Source organism: Rhea pennata, chromosome 3, assembly GCF_028389875.1.
Source record: "Rhea pennata isolate bPtePen1 chromosome 3, bPtePen1.pri, whole genome shotgun sequence".
Taxonomy (NCBI): Eukaryota; Metazoa; Chordata; class Aves; order Rheiformes; family Rheidae; genus Rhea; species Rhea pennata.
In genome coordinates this window covers 58,367,380-58,386,269 of record NC_084665.1, presented here as the reverse complement: position 1 = coordinate 58,386,269, position 18,890 = coordinate 58,367,380, and the positions used below count along the sequence as shown (strand labels likewise).

Genomic DNA, 18,890 nt, shown 5'->3' with positions numbered 1-18,890 from the left:
TATCCTTGAGTTTTGTACATTGTAACATTCTTTAAATTTTAAAATTTGGAAAAATTCTCTTTGTTTAGAATTTAGTATGAGCAGTCACAAAGTTTAACAATGAACCAAATTAAAAAAAAAAAAATTAAGTTACTTCAGTTTTAAAACCGATTAGCTTATGAATTACAGCAGAAGAGGTAATTTTCTTTCTCAGTTTAGTAATCTTCTTTCTCAGTTTTAGAAAGCATTAAAAATTAAAGTTATATCATATTGGTTGGAGCAACAGTTTCATAATAATTCAATGTTAATTTCCATATGATAATTAGTACTACATCTAAATAAACACTTTATTAATTAATTTATCCTCAGAGCTTGAGGTACTAGAAGAATCTCACAAATTAGCCACTGAAAGTGAGGAAGCAATAAATGATTTTTCATCTGATATTTCTATTTTTACATTGATTTGCCGTGGCGCCATCATCCTCTACAGGTTCATGACAACCCCCTCATCAGGAAGCTGATAGGTGCAGTCTGTTTCTGCATGGGTTTGGGGCAAATTTAGAAGCAGTATTAAACAGACGCTCGAGAGATCCTGATATATTTTACTTCAGATCTGAGAAGTGCGAACTTGGGGAAAACACAAAAAGTATCACACACTGGAACAACAGAAAGGATTCATCTGTTGTTGTTTATAGAAATTTACTGAGATAAATTAGCTGTTGAATGGTTTTCTGTTTTTCTCTGAATGCACCAAAATCTGCTGAAATGCATAAGGAAATAATTTGACCAGAATTCATATATAATAGTTGAGATCAAAAGAAATCATTCAATTAGTTTACAGTAATATCCCAGAGCAAAGAATTTTCTGTAATAATTATCAACTACTACTCAACACTTAATAAAAATAACTACTAAAAAAGTGATAGAGAAAATAAAATATATGTAAAATTTGACAAGAATTAAAAACATAGTAAGTGCTATGCCTTCTCCCTTTTATTGGAAGATACTGACACGGTAAGATAAGAAAAAGGTATTTTAGTTTGGCTCCCTATAAAAACATCCACAAGGTCAGACATAAAAGACAAGTTAAAGACAGCACAATTTGAATTAATTGAGTCCTTCCCTTTTCTCAGATCCTGCTGTCCTGTTATTTAAACTCCAGAAAGGAAAATTGGTGTATTTTTTGTATTCTTCTATTCTGCTAGATATAGAAGTCTGTTATAATTTGCAGTAAGAGGGAGAAAAAGTCTTTTGAAACGGAAACATAGTTTGAAAGATAACTTGAAAGAAATGAAATGTAACTTCTGAGTTAATACTTGTGTAGCTTTATGTCTCTATACCGAGCATGACTTTGAATACTTATTAATAAAAATCAGACCTTATTAAATGTTTTCCTCATTACATTCAGCACATTTTGAATTTAGTGAACTGAAGATTTTTAACATTTTATCCAAGTGTTAACAGAATATAATTCCAGCTCCAGCCTACAATGAATACTTATTGTTCTAGTCCCTTGTATCAGCAAATGCATTACCTGCACCTCAAATCCACAGTACAACAGGATGCTGCAATGCAAATACTACAGTGTTACAAGCCAAACAGCACAATTCTGTTACACAAAAAGGGTAAATAAGAATTCCAGAGCAGACTTTCTGGGTCTTAGGTTACATTATTTACTATAGCAAGCAGGCAACTGTATCATAAACTGATTGTGATCCATTTTAAATTTTTTAGGGCTTTTGGGTTGCTACTTTTTGTCTTTACCACTCCTACCGCTATGTTGTTCCAGAAAATCACTCTTCTGGTAGTTAGACATCTTCTAATCTCCAGCATCAATTTATTCATTGCCAGATTGCACTGCCCTATGCTTTCTTTTCTCCCATAATCCAATTGAAACCAATGAGATTAGCAAAATGAATAAAGCAAATTGGAAATTCATGTGTTATAATATTTTCAAAAGAACTTGTTCTTAAACCCATGATTAGATATTTAAATACTTCCCAGACACTGAACACCTATTCAAATTATTTTTAAACAGCCTATTTGTGATTGGATCTGTGCCAAACTACAGGAAAAAAGAGCTAAAACTTAATGTTGTCAGGATGATAACTTTGTAAACACTGTCTTGATGAAATGAAAACAGCAATGCTTTTATCAATTTAATTCTAACAATATTGAGCCTGTTAACACTAGCTAATCATAGCAAGTACTCAGAGGCACATTTCTTATTACCACATAAAATGTGCTTTACAGAATTACAGCTGGAAGGGGCCATTAAATCATTTCTATAACTCTGTACATAGCTAAACCACCTGCATATTCAAGATCATAAATTCACCAAATTACCCCTGCATTAAGCCCCATCAAATGTATATGGCTAGAAATATCAGAAATAGCAGGAGATGGGGAATCCAGTACTGCCCTTAGATGTGTGCTCCAGTAATTAAACTTGACTGCTTAAAGAAGTACGTTATTTTTATTTTGAAGTGTCTCCATTCAATTCACTCTTTAAAAACTAAAAGGACATTATTTCCGTCTTTCAGTGTTTCCTTCCAGATGATTCTTGTCAGGTTTATTTTATTTTCTTGAAGTAAAAAGCCTAATATTCTCTGCTTGCATACTTCAACTTCACAAACTCATTATTCCACTGTTTACATATCTAAGGTCACGTATACTTTTTTCATCATAGGTTTACACTGGATATTCATGTTAAAACTCTTGTGATCTAGCATAAAGTGTAGTTTCATGCTAAAATCACTCGTCCTCATGATCTTTATTCTCTGAAACGTATTCACTCTTCCTAAAGGTAATACATTTGGTTGTATAAAATGGATTTTTTTTTTAATCAATTCAGTTAACAGCTCATTTTGCTGGACTGCCTGGCATAACTGTTATCTGTCTTTTCACCAGTCTGTATTCTGTCTCCTCCCAAAAAGTGATTAATCATTTTCAAAAAATGCAATCATCATCTGTTTTTTGGAGCAGATTTGGCTGTTCTTACTCAGGATGAATTAGACTCTCTTTAAGGACATATATTACTGTTCACAGTAATATGTTATTCTGTGCAAATAAGTCTGACAGAGTCTGGACCATAACAGGGAAAGAATAACTTGTTTTTGTTTTTTGGCCTCATTCTTTTTCTAGCAAACTCACCAGTATCTCCCAAACAAACACAGAAACAGAGAGCTTAGAAGAAAAAATACATCTAACTGTTCACTTTGATTCACTAGAGCCCAGGGTAAACTGTTGATGCAAAACTACGCTACTAACAATAATGCACAAATATTACCAGTGTGGATATTGGTGTGTTTGACCACATTTTTGGGGGAAGCTACAGTTCTATCAACTTCAGCCACTTCAGAAATTATGTAAATGTTTTCACAATGGACAATAAATATTTAAACCAATGAAATGAATTCCCCCCATTCTAAGACACTTTTCTCTTTCTATCGCAAAAAGACCCCGTCCGTTATGGGATAAAAATAGAAGAAAAAGAAATCCTGCGTTTTGAAAAGCAGCACGCTAGATTTATGGTTAATATGTATCTTCCTGCAATGATAAATGCAGGTTCTTAGGTAAACAGCTCTTACAGTAGCTCATGAGGGTGGTTAATGACTGAAATACTGTCACTGAGTCAGCTCCAACAGTTTGATTAGGAAGGATACTGTGCCTCTGAACTACTTCCTATATAAGCCACTTTTCACACTGTAAAGAAAGCCAGAGGAGAGAAAGCCTCTTACTACCAGCTACGAGCTGAACAAACAACCACTCATAGCTAGAAACATGTGGTGGCAGAAGTCATTTTAGTATACCTTAGGCAGCAATTCTAATAAATTATAACAGGGAGTTTTCCATTCTTTAATCAATTATGAATTCATGTTTTCCCAGGAAACATTTACACTCACCTAATTTGTTTCTCATATGTGTACAGTTTTTAAAATGTACAGATTACAGTTACAATAGCAGTTTTGTTTTACCTGGCACTATTTTTTACCATCTAGCTATCATAGATGATTCAATCACATTACACAGTCCTTTCCACATAACAAAAGTTTAGTTCGTACATATTTCGACATTTTAATTTTGTCTGCATATCTACTAAAGAAAAAGAAAAAGAAAAAGAAAAAGAAAAAGAGAAGAGAAGAGAAGAGAAGAGAAGAGAAGAGAAGAGAAGAGAAGAGAAGAGAAGAGAAGAGAAGAAAAGAAAAGAAAAGAAAAGAAAAGAAAAGAAAAGAAAAGAAAAGAAAAGAAAAGAAAAGAAAAGAAAAAAAAGAAGAAAAGAAAAATTATCTGTAGCATTTACCTGTAGAAGGCTGGGGGAGCAGCTTCCCTCATTCCAAAGCTGCCCTGTTCGTTCTCAAGGTAATAGGGTACCTGTTGGCCGTGGTGATGGATGAAGGGTGAGAGCTGGGGTGCCGTCTGCAAGAATACCACAGGGCTTGGTGGGACATTGTTCAGTGAGTGAAATCCTGCCAAACTGCTGGACCCAAAGGACTCAGAAGTAGGGGCATAACTGAGAGTAGTAGAGCTGTACACGGGAGCAGTGGTAGCAAAATCGTAAGCGGCCCCTTCTGGGTAGTTGAAAACCCCTGTCTTGTTGCTCTCCACGTACATGTCGCTGAGCGATCTTTCCAGAGGGATCTTCAGCTGAGGTCTGCCCAGTGTCTCCAGCTCCGTGCCTTGGATCTGGTGCAGCAGGGTAACGCCAGAGGTTTTGGTGTGAAGGGTCATGGTCATTGCTAATGGCAGTGAGCAAGAAGCATATCTGCTTTTATTGTCAACAGCGAGATCGGCAGCTGGCAGTCCACCTAAAAAAGAGACCAGAACCTATTCTGAGGCTCAGCAGAAATCATATTAAAGCAGCACTGCACAGGTATTCATCTAATCTCGGCAAGGAGGAGGATACAATCAAAGGCAAAGTGAGCACTGAAAACACACATTCTCTCTCTCCCTCTCCCTCTCTCTCTCTTTCTAACTTTTAAGTACTCCTCATCTGCGCTAATATGCATTACAAAGGTGCTGGCCACAAGCCAGGAACTCTTGCCTTGTGCTGACATTGGTTTAACCATCACTTCAGAAACAATTAGTTTTGGAGTTATACCAAATAATTGTCCCACTAAATGTTACTTTATTCTTACTAGTCATTTAATTTTTCACTTCAGAGTAGCCAATGCTCCACGGTGACTAACGGAAAAGACCGCTTAAATCAAACCAGGAAGACTAGTCCAGTGGTCAGCCAGATTACTGCCTTTTATTTCCTCAGCAGGCTCCAATCTATCTGTGTTTATCTCTCCTCCTGTTTGATTCATTTTCATGTTTGCTAGAAATATGTAAAGTGTACATTGTAATGACCCTGGTTAGGACTATGCTGTAACTGAGATATGACAGAGCAGAATGTGTGTGCATGTGCTTGCGTGTGTGTGTGTGTGTGTGTGTGTGTGTGTGTGTGTGTGTGTGTGTGTGTGTAACTAGCCTCAGTCAATAAAACTAGCTGGCAGAAATGAAAGGATGTATGATATCTACGTAGGAGAAAAGGCTTATAATACACTTTCATCAGTAATGACAATTTGCAGCAACTAACCTAAGTGTAAAAGCAACATTGAAAACATGAAGAAAAGCTTTAGATTAGCTTATGAATTTTGGACTTCTTCTTTTGAGGCTGTAAAGTGATGAAACAAAGTGTCATGCAGACTTTATCACAGTAAAACCCTAACGGTTAGAGAAAAAAATGGTTTGATTACATGGCATGTGAATTGAATGCAGGAAATTTTTTTGCCTATTCCCATAAACAGAAGCTCAGCAAACTCAAATTTTGAAATCAGACTGGAAAATCAAGTAATCTAAAATAATCAAGATGGGATTAACTGTAAAATAAACTGAAATGCTTCTCAGTTATATTTAGAAAAAGGAGAGAGAACATAATGAAAAGGTGTGGTATGCATGCTTCATCTTGCACTCTCATTCCATATAATTTTAACTTTCCATAAACCAGTTATCCTGAACCAGCTAAAGGAAAACCTCCAAAAACTGTTTCAAGTTCTCTAGCATTATTGCTGTGGTCTGTGGTCCAGCCAGTGAAATAGGTTAATGCTAACCCTAAACACATTAATATAACGGCTCCAGTTAGTATGGTTTGAACACTAGCAAAGCCTGTGCTATACTTAAACAACTCCCCAGTTACTCAGCTCAACGTTCAAAAGACCGAGAAACTGAAAAACTCAGTATGCAGGTCACTAATAACATCAAGAAAACTTTACTAAAAATGATTTTATTTTAATGACACTTTTTTTTTTTAACTACTGAAACAGTAAAAGTTATTTATATTTGCAAGGCTATACAGAAGTAATATACATTTGTACTTCTGCATACACACAGCACACACATAAATAGGTACTTGATAGATTTCCTCACCCACCACCCTCCCTACCCTGTTCAAATTTCAGATCGTAGACTTTGATCAAAGAGATAAGCCTGTTTAAATAACACTGGACTAAACATGTTCCTAGTTAAAAAAAAATAATAATCAGACAATCCTACCCAGCAGTTCAGAAAGTCTTCGAAGAGTTATTCTGACAATATGCCAGGCAGTGTGAGAGAAAAAAAAGAGCGTGTGTATATGTTTGCATAGAGTGGGTGATTGTGCGTTTGCAGAGACTCACAAAACAGCAAGCGAGCATTGCTCTCAGCAGCCAGTCTGCAGGGCTACACAGGCCGAACTGAATGGCAGTTACAAGTTTAAGGTTGGTTACTCTTACAGATTTCATTTTGTGCTTCAGGAATACATACAGAAGGCATTTTTTCATATTATACTGCATAATCTGAGAATTAATATGGCTCATTCTGCCATAATAAAATACCCACTTCTACAGCAGCATAAAGGCTTTAAACTTTTTTTTTTTAAACATTATCTGATATGTACTCAACTTTAGAAATACTGTTTTGACATGTAATAAAATGCTACAGAATAATAGCTATGCAGAAGAGGGAAGATAAAAGGGTGCACACACAGACTGGACTTCTGAATGCATCCTGCGCAAACTCGGCGCTCCTTACATGCAATTTTTTAAAAAAATTGATTAACTGAGGGGAGTTGTGTGCTTTTAGGAAGATCAAATATTTTAGATTGACATCATATACAAACAGCATTAAAACACACTGAAGAGTTAAATAAAAGCGACATTATTTCTGCTCTGTACCACTTTAACCAGAGTCCCTGGGAGCAGCCTTCCAAAGCCACTGTGAAAGTTACCATCCTGCCCCCCTGAAAAGTCTGAGCAATAGGCAGAAATAGTTAGCTGCAGTATCATTGCAGCACATAGCCTGGTTCACATCTCAGCAGAAAAAAAAATGTCAGTGTCACCAAGGTCTTGAGGGCTGGCTGGGCATCCCTATGACAGCAACCTGAAATGTTTGGGTTAATTTTTTTGAGGGAAAAGAGTGAGAGAGGAGGAAAGGGCAAGGACCGGAGGGTTAATCAAGCCAAATCCCAGGACAGTAAATTTTTGACTTTGCATACTGTATATTTTGTTTAGATATAAAAAAGGTGAGAAGTGCTAGAGATTATCAAGCAGGTTTATTTTCCTTGTCTTCTGTTATGATGACTTCTACTCTCTCCAAATTAACACACAGAATTTCACCCTGCTTTAGAGATGAGGTTGAATATGTCTGCTTGTGGGCTCACCCCAAAAAATGAAATCTTAGTTTCTAAAACCTAGCCTTTGAGCTTAAAGGCCAGGATTTAATCACCACCTAGTTTAATGATTTTGATCTACTAGATATCAAGTTTTTCATGTTATGCACATTTGGTATTTTTCACCAGTAGATGCCAACATTCTTTTCAAAAACAAGGCTACACTAAACCCCATTTTATATGTGCCTTTAAAAATATGCAGATCTGCTAGAGCATCATCTGCCTCATTCAACTGTGTATCTAAAAAAATTGTGTAGTATCGAAACTAAATGAAAACAATATGCAGCAGTATCTTCATTTCCAGTGCCTGACAGATACGTTCAAAAATATTCAAATTTGGTAAGTTCTCCACTAGTTTGTATTCAGTTGCAGCCAAGCCACTCTATTTTTGAGTGGCTATTTGAGCCCTCTCAATTTTTTAAAAAGGGGCCTCACATTGCTTTGGAGTTAAAAAGCACATATTCAACAGCAGAACGTCATCTCCCCCTGCCTTCCTCGCACCCTCATAAAATATAGAGGTAACCTGGTTCTGAAAACTTCAAAGATTTGCTAAATTTGTATCAGGGATAGATTTGTTCTTTGCTATATTTGTTAAGTTTAGGAATGTACAAATAAAATCAGTGCTGGTTTTGAGCTAAAACAGGGAAGAAATAGGAAGAAAAGAGGCAATAGCAATCGATGAATACTGAAAAAGAAGAGAGGACAGCCTGCTGTAACCAAGGAGCACTAAGTATATGTTGGCAGGGAAGATCAAAGCATAAATTCCTTCTTCATGTACGCTGACATTTTTAGTGAGACTGACTAAAAGATGCGTTTCTGAAACCATGAAGATTAGACACTGTTGTTCTCATCAAAATGGGAAATGAACTGATTAAGTAAATGTAAGTGGAGGTTTAAATCTTGTGGTCCCTTTTTAAAAATATTAAACTTTCTATTTTCTTTTTCTAAGTGTGTCAGAGCCAATGACAAACTCAGATTTTGCAAAGTGAGGAATTCACTTTACACTAATAAAATACAAAATGTAGAAAAAATAAAACTAAGTCACATTTCTGTGCTAAATTAACATTGTTTACAGCTACAGGACATTTAGATGTTTCTGAAGGCAAACTCAGCCCATTTCAGTTCATTGATGCACACAATTTGCTTCTAGTTTTTACATTTCTATCATCTTCGCTGATAACTGACTAGACAGATCAAATAAAACTAGCAGTTATTCATAATATGCTTTGGCTCAGTTGGACCAGTACCCTCACCAGCTATAAATAGGCAGGTCCTGAATCAAATTCAAGATTCAATCATAATAGACAACCTGAATATATTTTTAATCAAAATCCAGAACACAGCATAAAAACAGAAGTAGCCTCTTTCCACTGATTGCAATAATGTGATGTGATGCCAGCAAAACAGACTGAGAAACAGAAGAAGGAAAAGAATAGACAGCTAAAAACCATAGAAAATATTACTCTAGGTTATCTAAATAACCAAAAGAAGGTTTGGGGATCTCCACGGCTGCCATCAGTTTTCTACCAACTAAAAGTCCTGAAAACCAATCAGGGAACAGTAAAGGACAAGTTCAATTTACAGGGAGAAAAAAATAAAAAGAAATGGAGGAAAAAACAACCTGAACAAAAATACAGTTTCTTCATTCTAGAAAAGATATAACAGCAGTTTGAGGGAAAGGGAGGTGGAAGTAAAAACAGTTGCTACATAAAAACTATTCAAATTATAGGAATCCTTAAAGATAGCAAAACTCCTAGCCCTATATTGTTTTCTTTTTTCAGCACTGGTTTCCAATTTTAGCAAGTATTCCAGCAGAAAATGGTAAACTCAGAACTGAGAAGGTATACTATAAATTTTCCCTAAACATGCTGACAGTGAGAGACCATAAACTTCATTGGTTCAGTTCCACAACTATAAAGATAGAAGTTTTTTTTAGTTACTGCAATTAAAGAAGAATCTATTGCACATAACAGGAGGAACATTATGTTTTTCCAAGATTCCACTGTAGCATTACAGAGAAATTATGTTATGTTTAGTCCAGTGAGGAAACTCCTCAAGATAGACAGTTGGAGAACAGCACCATCTATCCCACTGCTTTATAAATCTTCTCCAAAGAAGAAGAAGAAAAAAAAAAAAAGCCTTTGATACCGCTAGGCAAAGCATGAAGTATGCTTTAAAATTCCTTAGACTTTTAGTAGAGATAAGCTCTTCAATCTGTTATTGGGAGTTTATAACACTTAAATGTTTGTAAGTTGATAAGAGGATGTACACTGTTTTTTTCAGATAACTTACCAGAAATAGGCCTGGCACCAAAAGGCTGGACCCAGGCTTCTTAAAATTCTGAAGTTATATTTTAAGTTGGTTTTACACTTAAACAGGGAGTATCTGCTTTTATATGAGAATATTTGCATAAAATATTTTTATCCCAAACCAGAATATTAGCATATACATTTATTAATTTACATCATTTAGATATATCATCAGTTTTGCTTGTACTTTATGTGAGAAAGTCCGTTATACATCTAGTCTGAAACTATCCATGTAATCAAAAGAAAAATTTATGATACTATCAGATTTTAGCCATTCAGATGGAAATTTTCCATACTCAGAGACAATTATTTTATAAGTATCTAAGCCAACTAGGAAGAAATGTTTTGGTTTTACCACCTTAAAAATTTCTAGAAACGAAATGAGAAACCCTTTTTGCTATAAGCAAATGAGGCTTTTGGAGCAGGAACTTTGAATTTGGCAGGAAGCTGAAACTTAGTGTCACAAAACTGCCTTTTACTATTCCTCTGCAACTCCATCCATGTTTGGCCAATATTTAATCCCTTGAAAAATTAAAAGTTTTTAAGAGCTAAGATTTCTAAAAACTCTTTCCTAGCTGAGCCTGCTCTTTCCTCTCTCAAATCCTAGTCCTGACTAGGCTGTGCCTGAAACTTCCCAAAAGAGTGACTGAAATCTGGAAAGACTTCCCCTTTGATCACTGTTCTGGGGCAGAGCAGGAGTCTGGGTAGCTTGAACACAGATTACAGTGGCAGTTATCATCCCGAATTTCAGTTCCCAGGTGTGCATACTAAACTTCCTGACACCAAAATGAGTCACTATCTTTTCAATTCAGCATTAGAAAGCAACAGATAAAAATCAACCTACTCTTTTCCTAAAGGAGCAAAAGTTCAGGCTCCTGCAGGAAAGAAGTAAGGCAATAAGCAGGATTGCAACCCTGGATTTCAGGAGAGCAGACTTTGGGCTCTTCAGAGACCTGCTTGGAGGAATGTCATCGGTTAAGGTCCTAGAGGGAAGGGGGTTCCAGAAGAGCTGGCTAGTATTCAAGCATCACTTCCTCCAAGCTCAAGAGCAGTGCATCCCAAGGAAAAAAAAAAAGAAGTCCATCAAAGGGGGCGGGAGACCTGCATAGGGGAGCAAGGAGCTCCTGGCCAAACTCAGAGAGAAGAAGAAAATATACAGAATGTGGAACAGGAGACAGGCTACTTGGGAGATTTATAGGAATGCAGCCAGAGTATGTAGAGTGTAGAGATGTGACGAGGAAGGCTAAGGCTCAGCTGGAATTGAGTCTGGCAAGGGATGTCAAGGACAATAGCAAGGGCTTCTTCAAATACATCAGCAGCAAGAGGAGGACTAGGGAAAATGTGGGCCCACTACTGAATAGGGCGGAGGGGGGGCTGGTTAAAGGGATGCAGAGAAGGCAGAATTACTGAATGCCTTCTTTGCTTCAGTCTTCACTGCTAAGGGCAGCCCTCAGGAATCCTGCAGCCTGGATGTGAGGGAGAAAGTCTGGAGAAGGGAAGACTTTCCTTTGGTTGAGGAGGATAGGATTAGAGACCTTCTGGGCAGGCTAGACATCCACAAATCCATGGGCCCAAATGGGACGCACCCACGGGTACTGAGGGAGCTGGCGGATGTTGTTGCCAGGCAACTCTCCATCATCTCCATCATCTTTGAAAGGTCCTGGAGAACTGGAGAGGTGCCTGAGGACTGGAAGAAAGCCAGTGTCACTCCAGTCTTCAAGAAGGGCAAGAAGGAGGACCCAGGCAACTATAGGCCTGTCAGCATCACCTCCATCCCTGGAAAGGTGATGCAACAGCTCCTTCTGGATATCATCTCCAGGCATATGGAGAAAAAGAATGTGATCAGGAGTATCCAGCATGGATTCTCCAAGGGGAAATCCTGCTTAACCAAGCCAATAGCCTTCTTTGATGGAATGACTGGCTGGGTAGAGGAGGGGAGAGCAGTGGACGTTGTGTACCTTGACTTCAGCAAGGCTTTTGACACTGTCTCCCATAACATCCTCCTAGGTAAGTTCAGGAAGTGTGGGTTAGACAAGAGGACAGTGAGGTGGATTGAGAACTGGCTGAAAGGCAGAGCTCAGAGGGTCGTCATCAGTGGCGCAAAGTCTAGTTGGAGGCCTGTGGCTAGTGGCGTCCCTCAGGGCTCAGTACTGGGTCCCATCCTGTTCAACTTTTTCATCAGTGACCTGGATGAAGAGACAGAGTGCCTCCTCAGCAAGTTTGCTGATGATGTCAAGCTGGGAGGAGTGGCTGGCACACCTGAGGGTTGTACTGCCATTCAGAGAGACCTGGACAAGCTGGAGAAGTGGGCAGAGAGGAACCTCATGAAGTTCAACAAGGGCAAGTGCAGGTCCTGCACCTAGGAAGAAATAACCTTAGGCACCACTACAGCCTAGGGGCTGATCTGCTGGAAAGCAGTTCTGCGGAGAAGGACCTGGGAGTTTTATCAATAAATAAATATTGTCTATAAATAAATAATTTATTGACAAAAAATTGTCAATAAATAAATATAAATGTCTATAAATATCTTAAAGAAGGGTGTCAAGAAGATGAGGCTGGACTCTCTTCAGTTGTCCCATATGACAGGACAAGGGGCATGGGCACAAACTGAAACACTGGAAGTTCCATCTGAATATAAGGAAGAACTTCATCACTGTGAGAGTGCCAGAGCACTGGAACATGTTGCCCAGAGAGGTTGTGGAGTCTCCTCCTCTGGAGATATTCAAAACCCGCATCCTGTCTAATATGCTCTAGGTGACCTTGCTTGAGCAGGGAGGTTGGGCTAGAGGTCCCTTCCAACCGCAACCATTCTACAATTCTGTGATGTTCATATTTATTTATTGTGTTTATATTAAAGACAAAATGAATGGAGTGACCGCTTTCCATGAATTAACATTTCCAAAGCCTAGCAAGAAAACTGAGAAAGTCATTAGAAAGACTACTTTGTATCTATTAGGACTGGATTAAGGAAGAGGTATCTTCATAATGATTCATTAATACCATAATGCCAGGCTTCCAAAAATAGTTAGAAATGAGCCACAAGGTTATTATGCAATGATATAAAAAGTGACTGACAAATTTTGTTTGTGAGATTCAAAGTGTGAAAGAGATGAGGACAGTACTGCTTCTTAGGTGAGAAAGACAACTGTTCAACAACTTCTTTCTAGTTCCAAGAGGAAACAAGGAAACAAATTTGAGGAAACAAGTTTTGCAACAAACTCCTTAAATCAAGGAATAGGAGCTCTTGAAGAAGAGAGGTAGGAATGGTGTGGGAGGAAAAGATTTGTATCTGAATTAATTCTTAGGAAACCCCAAGAAAAGACTGCCTGTAAATGCAGTCCTGCTTCTTCAACGTAACAGCATAAGCTCTGTACAAGAAATGACCCTTTAGGCATGAATTAAGTGTCCTAACTACAAGAAATCTCTTAGATACTATCTTAGGATAAGGAACTATATGTACAGCTTTATTTCTGTTCTTATGCCTTATAACATTTGTTAGGATGCTACACAATACAACGTGCTACCTGTATTCCACATTTGTAAATTCTTAATTTAATTTAAACTTAATGTATCCCAAGGGTGATTTCAAGCTAACTGGCATACACCCCAGTACCACAACTCTGCAGTTCTTTAAGATGATATAGGACTATTAGTATAATGTACCATCCAAACATCATTTTCCAGATCACTTAAAGGATAATAGGCTGCACTTCTGTTAAACTACACAGATCAATTTGAATGTTAGTGATGAAGGGATCTGTGTGGAAGAAACATCTCAGATACTGCGATTAGCCAGAAAAAAATGCTTTTTGATGTGGAAGAACAGCAGTGTGGAGCACATAAAAATATGCTTCTTCCCCCTGCCTTTGCCCACACACCATGGGTCTTCCAGTGTTTCAGCAGTTTAGTTAGTGGATGTCAGCTCCATCTGCCAATCAGTCATATTTCATAATTAACTGGGCTCATTCACAGTATTATTTGTCAAGACTCGTTTCTCTGCCAAATGCTTGAATGTGCACTAGGGAGCAACAAGAGCTCTCAGGCTTCAGATTTAAACATGAGCATGCAAGTACTCTTGTGCAAGTGCATCCATGGGCATGCAAAATACGCATGATGAAACTTCAAGTTAACTACTCTCAGCCTCTCTTCTCAAATATTGCACTGTATTCTCTGCCTTAAGTCTAAATTTTTCATCTCTCTTGATGTACTTTCAAGTTAAGGTGCAATGGGTATCTAGTGGTACAATTCCAAAGAAAGCCTACCATTAAATTTTCTAGTGCAATGAATAAAAGAAGAAAGTGTTTAGTAGCTCAAATCTGAAGCAAAGTCTATTTCAGGTTACTTGGTAAAGTCTGCTTGAACTATTTGAAACTACACATTTCCAAATTTTACTTGTATGCATGCTCAAGCATCATGATTTTCAGCAATATCTTTCACCGATCATGACAGAGTTGGTCAGATAAAATGTTGAGGGTATTGAAACATCAGCAGCGAAGAGACTTCCAGAGGTCCCTTCCAAACTCAACCATTCTGTGAATCTGTGATTCTGTGGTAGGCATATTTGAGTTCCCATCAAGACTGAAGTGATAAATAGTTATCCATCTCTTGTAGCTTGCACAAAATAAAACCGGTTGCCTCTTTTAATGGAGACCTCTGTCCCCTTTTCCTCATTTATTTGAAAAAAAGAACTATCATTCTGTACATCTGTTTTCCTCTATCAATGTTTTTCTGTACATACATACAATGCTGGGACATGTTCGTTAAAAGTGACCAGTGTCCAAGTGTTTAAAGGGCAGAATCTAATCCTAAGACAGAAGATGGTGTACAATCAACTGATGACTTAAAATATTTTCTTCCGTAGTAAATGAATTCAAAGATACCACATTTGGTTTTAAGATCTCACACATTCACATTTCTTTGCTAGAAGCTGGCTGTCCAACAGGAAGGTCTCTCTCACCCCGCAAAATTACATTTATTGTGGCCCTAAGGCCAAAATAACTCTTCTAACAAGCAAAGTTAGTCCTCCCAAAGTCTTGCATTTAGTCAGTGCTTCAGCATCCCATCCCTTTATCCACCAGGATTGTTGGCTTCAACTACAGGTAGCAGAAGTCCGTCATTTCCTGGGCCCCTTCAGAGAACCAAGTATGCTTTGGATATTCCCCTAATCATTGTCAATCTTTCGTCTCTACTATCTCAAGCATGGCTACATATACCTGTGTACAATCTGCAGCTGGCACATAAGGTCCTCCCGTGTAGCCTATCTTTCCTCCATCAAATTAAAGACTGTAAGACAATCCATTGCCCACACAATCATTGGACACTGAGACAGTGCCACAAAAGGACAACATCTCAGTTGTCCTCTGGGCCTATTCTCTAACTGAGTGCAAACTCAGTCTTAGAGGAGAACTATACAAGGAGTTCTGTACCTGTTGTTGAAATAATCAGTGTTGCTACGCATTTTCATATGTTGGCTCTTGGATATCAAGAACTGGCTCGTTATTGTCAGCACCAGCAACTACTACTGCCACACCTGAGCACTTCATTGATGCCACTGGTCATCCATCTGGCATACGGTGTAGAATAGGATAGACAGCCAGCAAGTGTTCATTACAAGTGGTTGTGCCCAGCAGGGAAGGTGTTGGCTAGAGTCATCCTGTGCAGACCTCAGGCAAAATGGCAAATTCAATATCCTAGATGTAAAAAGGTGTGCCAAATGTTACAGGGAAGAGTTCCTGAGTTAGTAATAGTTCATCAGTCCTTTGTTCCTAGCAACAGCATATTTTGTCCTCAAGTATTATTTAAAACTATTGCTCACAAATTAACAAAATATTTTTAATTCTACACAAATCTGACCCTTCTCAAAGAGAAGTCTTACTGACAGTAGAAAGTTCCCTCAGAAGATGTAATTCCTTTTTAAATAGCAGAAATGTATGATCTATTTTAAAAGATGCATTTATGGAAGAAGCTGTTAATTAGCTCCAAAACAGTTATAGTAAAGATACGCAGGCCCAGGAAGATCTTGAAATACATGCTTATAAGAAATTTTCTAATAACTTTCGTTCTAAAAACTAATGATAGGGACTGTATCTAACATATAGTCCCAAATAAGATTGTGCTATATCTCCCATGTTACTTCGAATCAGACACTGTTTTCAGTGGAGCTGATTATGATGAGCTAAGTTAAAAATGAGTTTAAGTGCTTTGCTGGATCAGGGCCTGAGTCTCTGATCCTCACACACACATCATCTCTGACGATCAGAGAAGTCCAAAATTAACAACCACAGAGGTTATATTTCATTCTTGGGGAATAACTTGCAAACTTTCCAAAATTCTGTTTCTGTGACATAATGTATACTCCTTACTCCAGAGAAGTCCAATTTTAAAACTGACTTAAGAAGACTACAGGCATGGTCAATGAAATCTAAACCAAAAAGCAATGCAGAATGTTCATTTCTACAGTAATTATTATTTGTACTCAGGAGAAGCTAAGATCACCATCAGAAATTAGGTCCTCATTGTGCTAAGTACTAGAACAAAGAACATTTACTCAATAGCCTAGATTTAAATATCCAGGCTTAGAGTAATGACTGAAAATAGCACCCTTAAAGAAAAGGTTTCACTATTTCTTCACGAAATTCAAATAGGCCTGATAATGATCTCCTACTTCCATTATGAGGTTGCAATTATTTAATAAAAGTAAAGATTGTTTTCTAAACTCTAAAGTCTTTTGATCAAGCTATCTATTCAACAACTGCAAATACAAGAAACTTATGTAGCATAATAAATTAGCACTAACAAACAGAAATTGCTCAAAAAAGCAAGGAATTACAAAGCAGACAAAGATTACAAAGGACATGTACAAACTAGTCATAGTGTAACTGAAGCATCACTATATGGTAGAGCTACTGCAGACTTCAGTTCTTGCAAAAATATGGACCATGAGCAATAACAAACTGTCCATCTTCCATTAGCACATTCTGTCTCAAGGGGATGAGAAAAAAAGCCCACCCAAATAAATGAAAAGGTACGGGAAAAAAGGCTTCTGGTTGGTGAAAGCTTTCAAAGCCACTTTTATGATCCTGTAGAAAAACAAAATGCATTGTCATCTGTCAAGCGGAACAAATGGGACCTTAGTGATTCAGTAACAGTTGTGCTTTCTTGGCAGATACTAGCTTGTTTAAGGCAGGGAAGATCAAAGAACATAACTGGATGCCAACAAAAAAAAAGGGGGGGTCAAAGTTACTTATTATTTCAGCATTCCCCTATCTTTATTTGTTCTTCTACCATTTTCATTGTTTTATGCAACAAGATGGAGGTCTTCCTGAAACAGAGGAGTCAATAATTTAGTGAAATGGTTCTTCTGCAACACAGACTCTCCTTTAAGTTCAGAAAACCATCAGAGCAATAGGTTTTCCATTTCTAAGAGTATGTGAAATATGCAGTTCCACATACACCCTTGGCACAATAATCTATAAGCCACAGAACGAACTATTAGCCATTAGCAATGAATTAGAAAAGGGCAAAGAGTGAGCAGAAATCATTGGCATCCAATATAAGAATACTGATACTTGATTTGGAACTATACAAAATCCACGGTTAGCATTCAATAGTTGCCATTTTCCAAGTAGGTGAAGTTACAGCTAAGAAACTTTTAAAAGCTGCAAACATTGCTATCAAAATTGCTACAGCTGTGGTACATTAATTAAAACTTAGAAGTAATTTGTTTTGCCTGAAGAAATACCAATAATTCTTATTATGTAACTGACAGAGTTACTCCTAATATTTCCAAAATAAGATTTTGCCATAATAAAAACCGCAGCAACGCCTCACTGGTGCAGCAGAGAGTGGGCATATCTGCAAAGCCCAAAGAAGAGTGATGTAGAGCCTCCCAAGCCCTCTTTATTTGCCTCAGCTCTGGAATGTGAAGCAATACTGCTGCCACCATAGTGCCTGCCATACTCAGGGTGATTAATTCCTCTCTCACAAATAGCATAATGCTAATATGGTTATATTGCTTTGTAGACCAAGTTACTGTCTCTACACGGTGTAATTTATGAAGTAATTCACGCAAAAATGCTGCAAGATTCTTTCTACTTCTCTATCTTTCTCCCTTGAATAGGAAGGGCCTAGAAAGGCCTCTTGACAGGAAATAAAATTGCTTCGTACTATATACTCCTTCCACTGTACTGATTTTGCTCCCAGATAGTCCTGATATCATTAGAGCTATATGAACTAGTGACACACCTGGAACCAGCACTGTGACACTGTGAAGGGCACCAGGAAGCCTGGAGTAAGGTGGTTGGCACCCAAAAGTCAGTATCAACCGTCCTCATCAGAGACAACCAAACAACGTGGAGGTAACAGCAAAGGTGCTAGAAGTGGTACGAAGGAGTCTTCTCAGAAAAGTGCTTCCTTTAAAGAGCTACTGGTGGATGAAACTCCAGGCTGCTTCTACTCTAGTAAAGTACAGTGTACCTGCAGACAACCTCGGGTACTAAAATGCATGAGAATTGTCTGTACTGTTGGAATATTCCTGGGAATGAATCTGTCATGTGCCAAATTGCACTACCCTACACAATTTCTGAGCATGATTCAAGTACTAAAAAATTACAGAGACTGTTCCCATCAGTCCGTTTGCATCCATCCACTGCCCTGAGGAAATTACTAGTACACATACAGACAGTTCATCAGCTGCCTAAGAAATTAATCTGAGGTGTATTTAATTTATGTTCATAAAGACAGCCCTTGGCTTCTAAGTTTGATCCAAACAGCTTGGATTTCAATCTATTTGTTAGGTGCCAAAGTTCAAGAGCAAGCCATACCATTAAAAGCCTGGGCACACCTCACTCTTAGCTGCTTCTGCATGACCTGAGCAGACACAGAGGTCCCTGGGCTCTTCTGGCCTCAAGCAG

At 37.9% G+C, this 18,890-nt stretch overlaps 1 protein-coding gene across 1 annotated transcript in view; it reads right to left on the bottom strand.

Moving 5' to 3' along the window:
* Window positions 1–18,890, bottom strand: part of ESR1 (estrogen receptor 1) — a 181,855-nt gene that overhangs the window by 124,275 nt on the left and 38,690 nt on the right. The window contains exon 3 of the mRNA XM_062573729.1: window positions 4,283–4,787. Within this exon, the coding sequence (XP_062429713.1) occupies window positions 4,283–4,787 (505 nt within the window). The remainder of the gene's footprint in view (window positions 1–4,282; window positions 4,788–18,890) is intronic.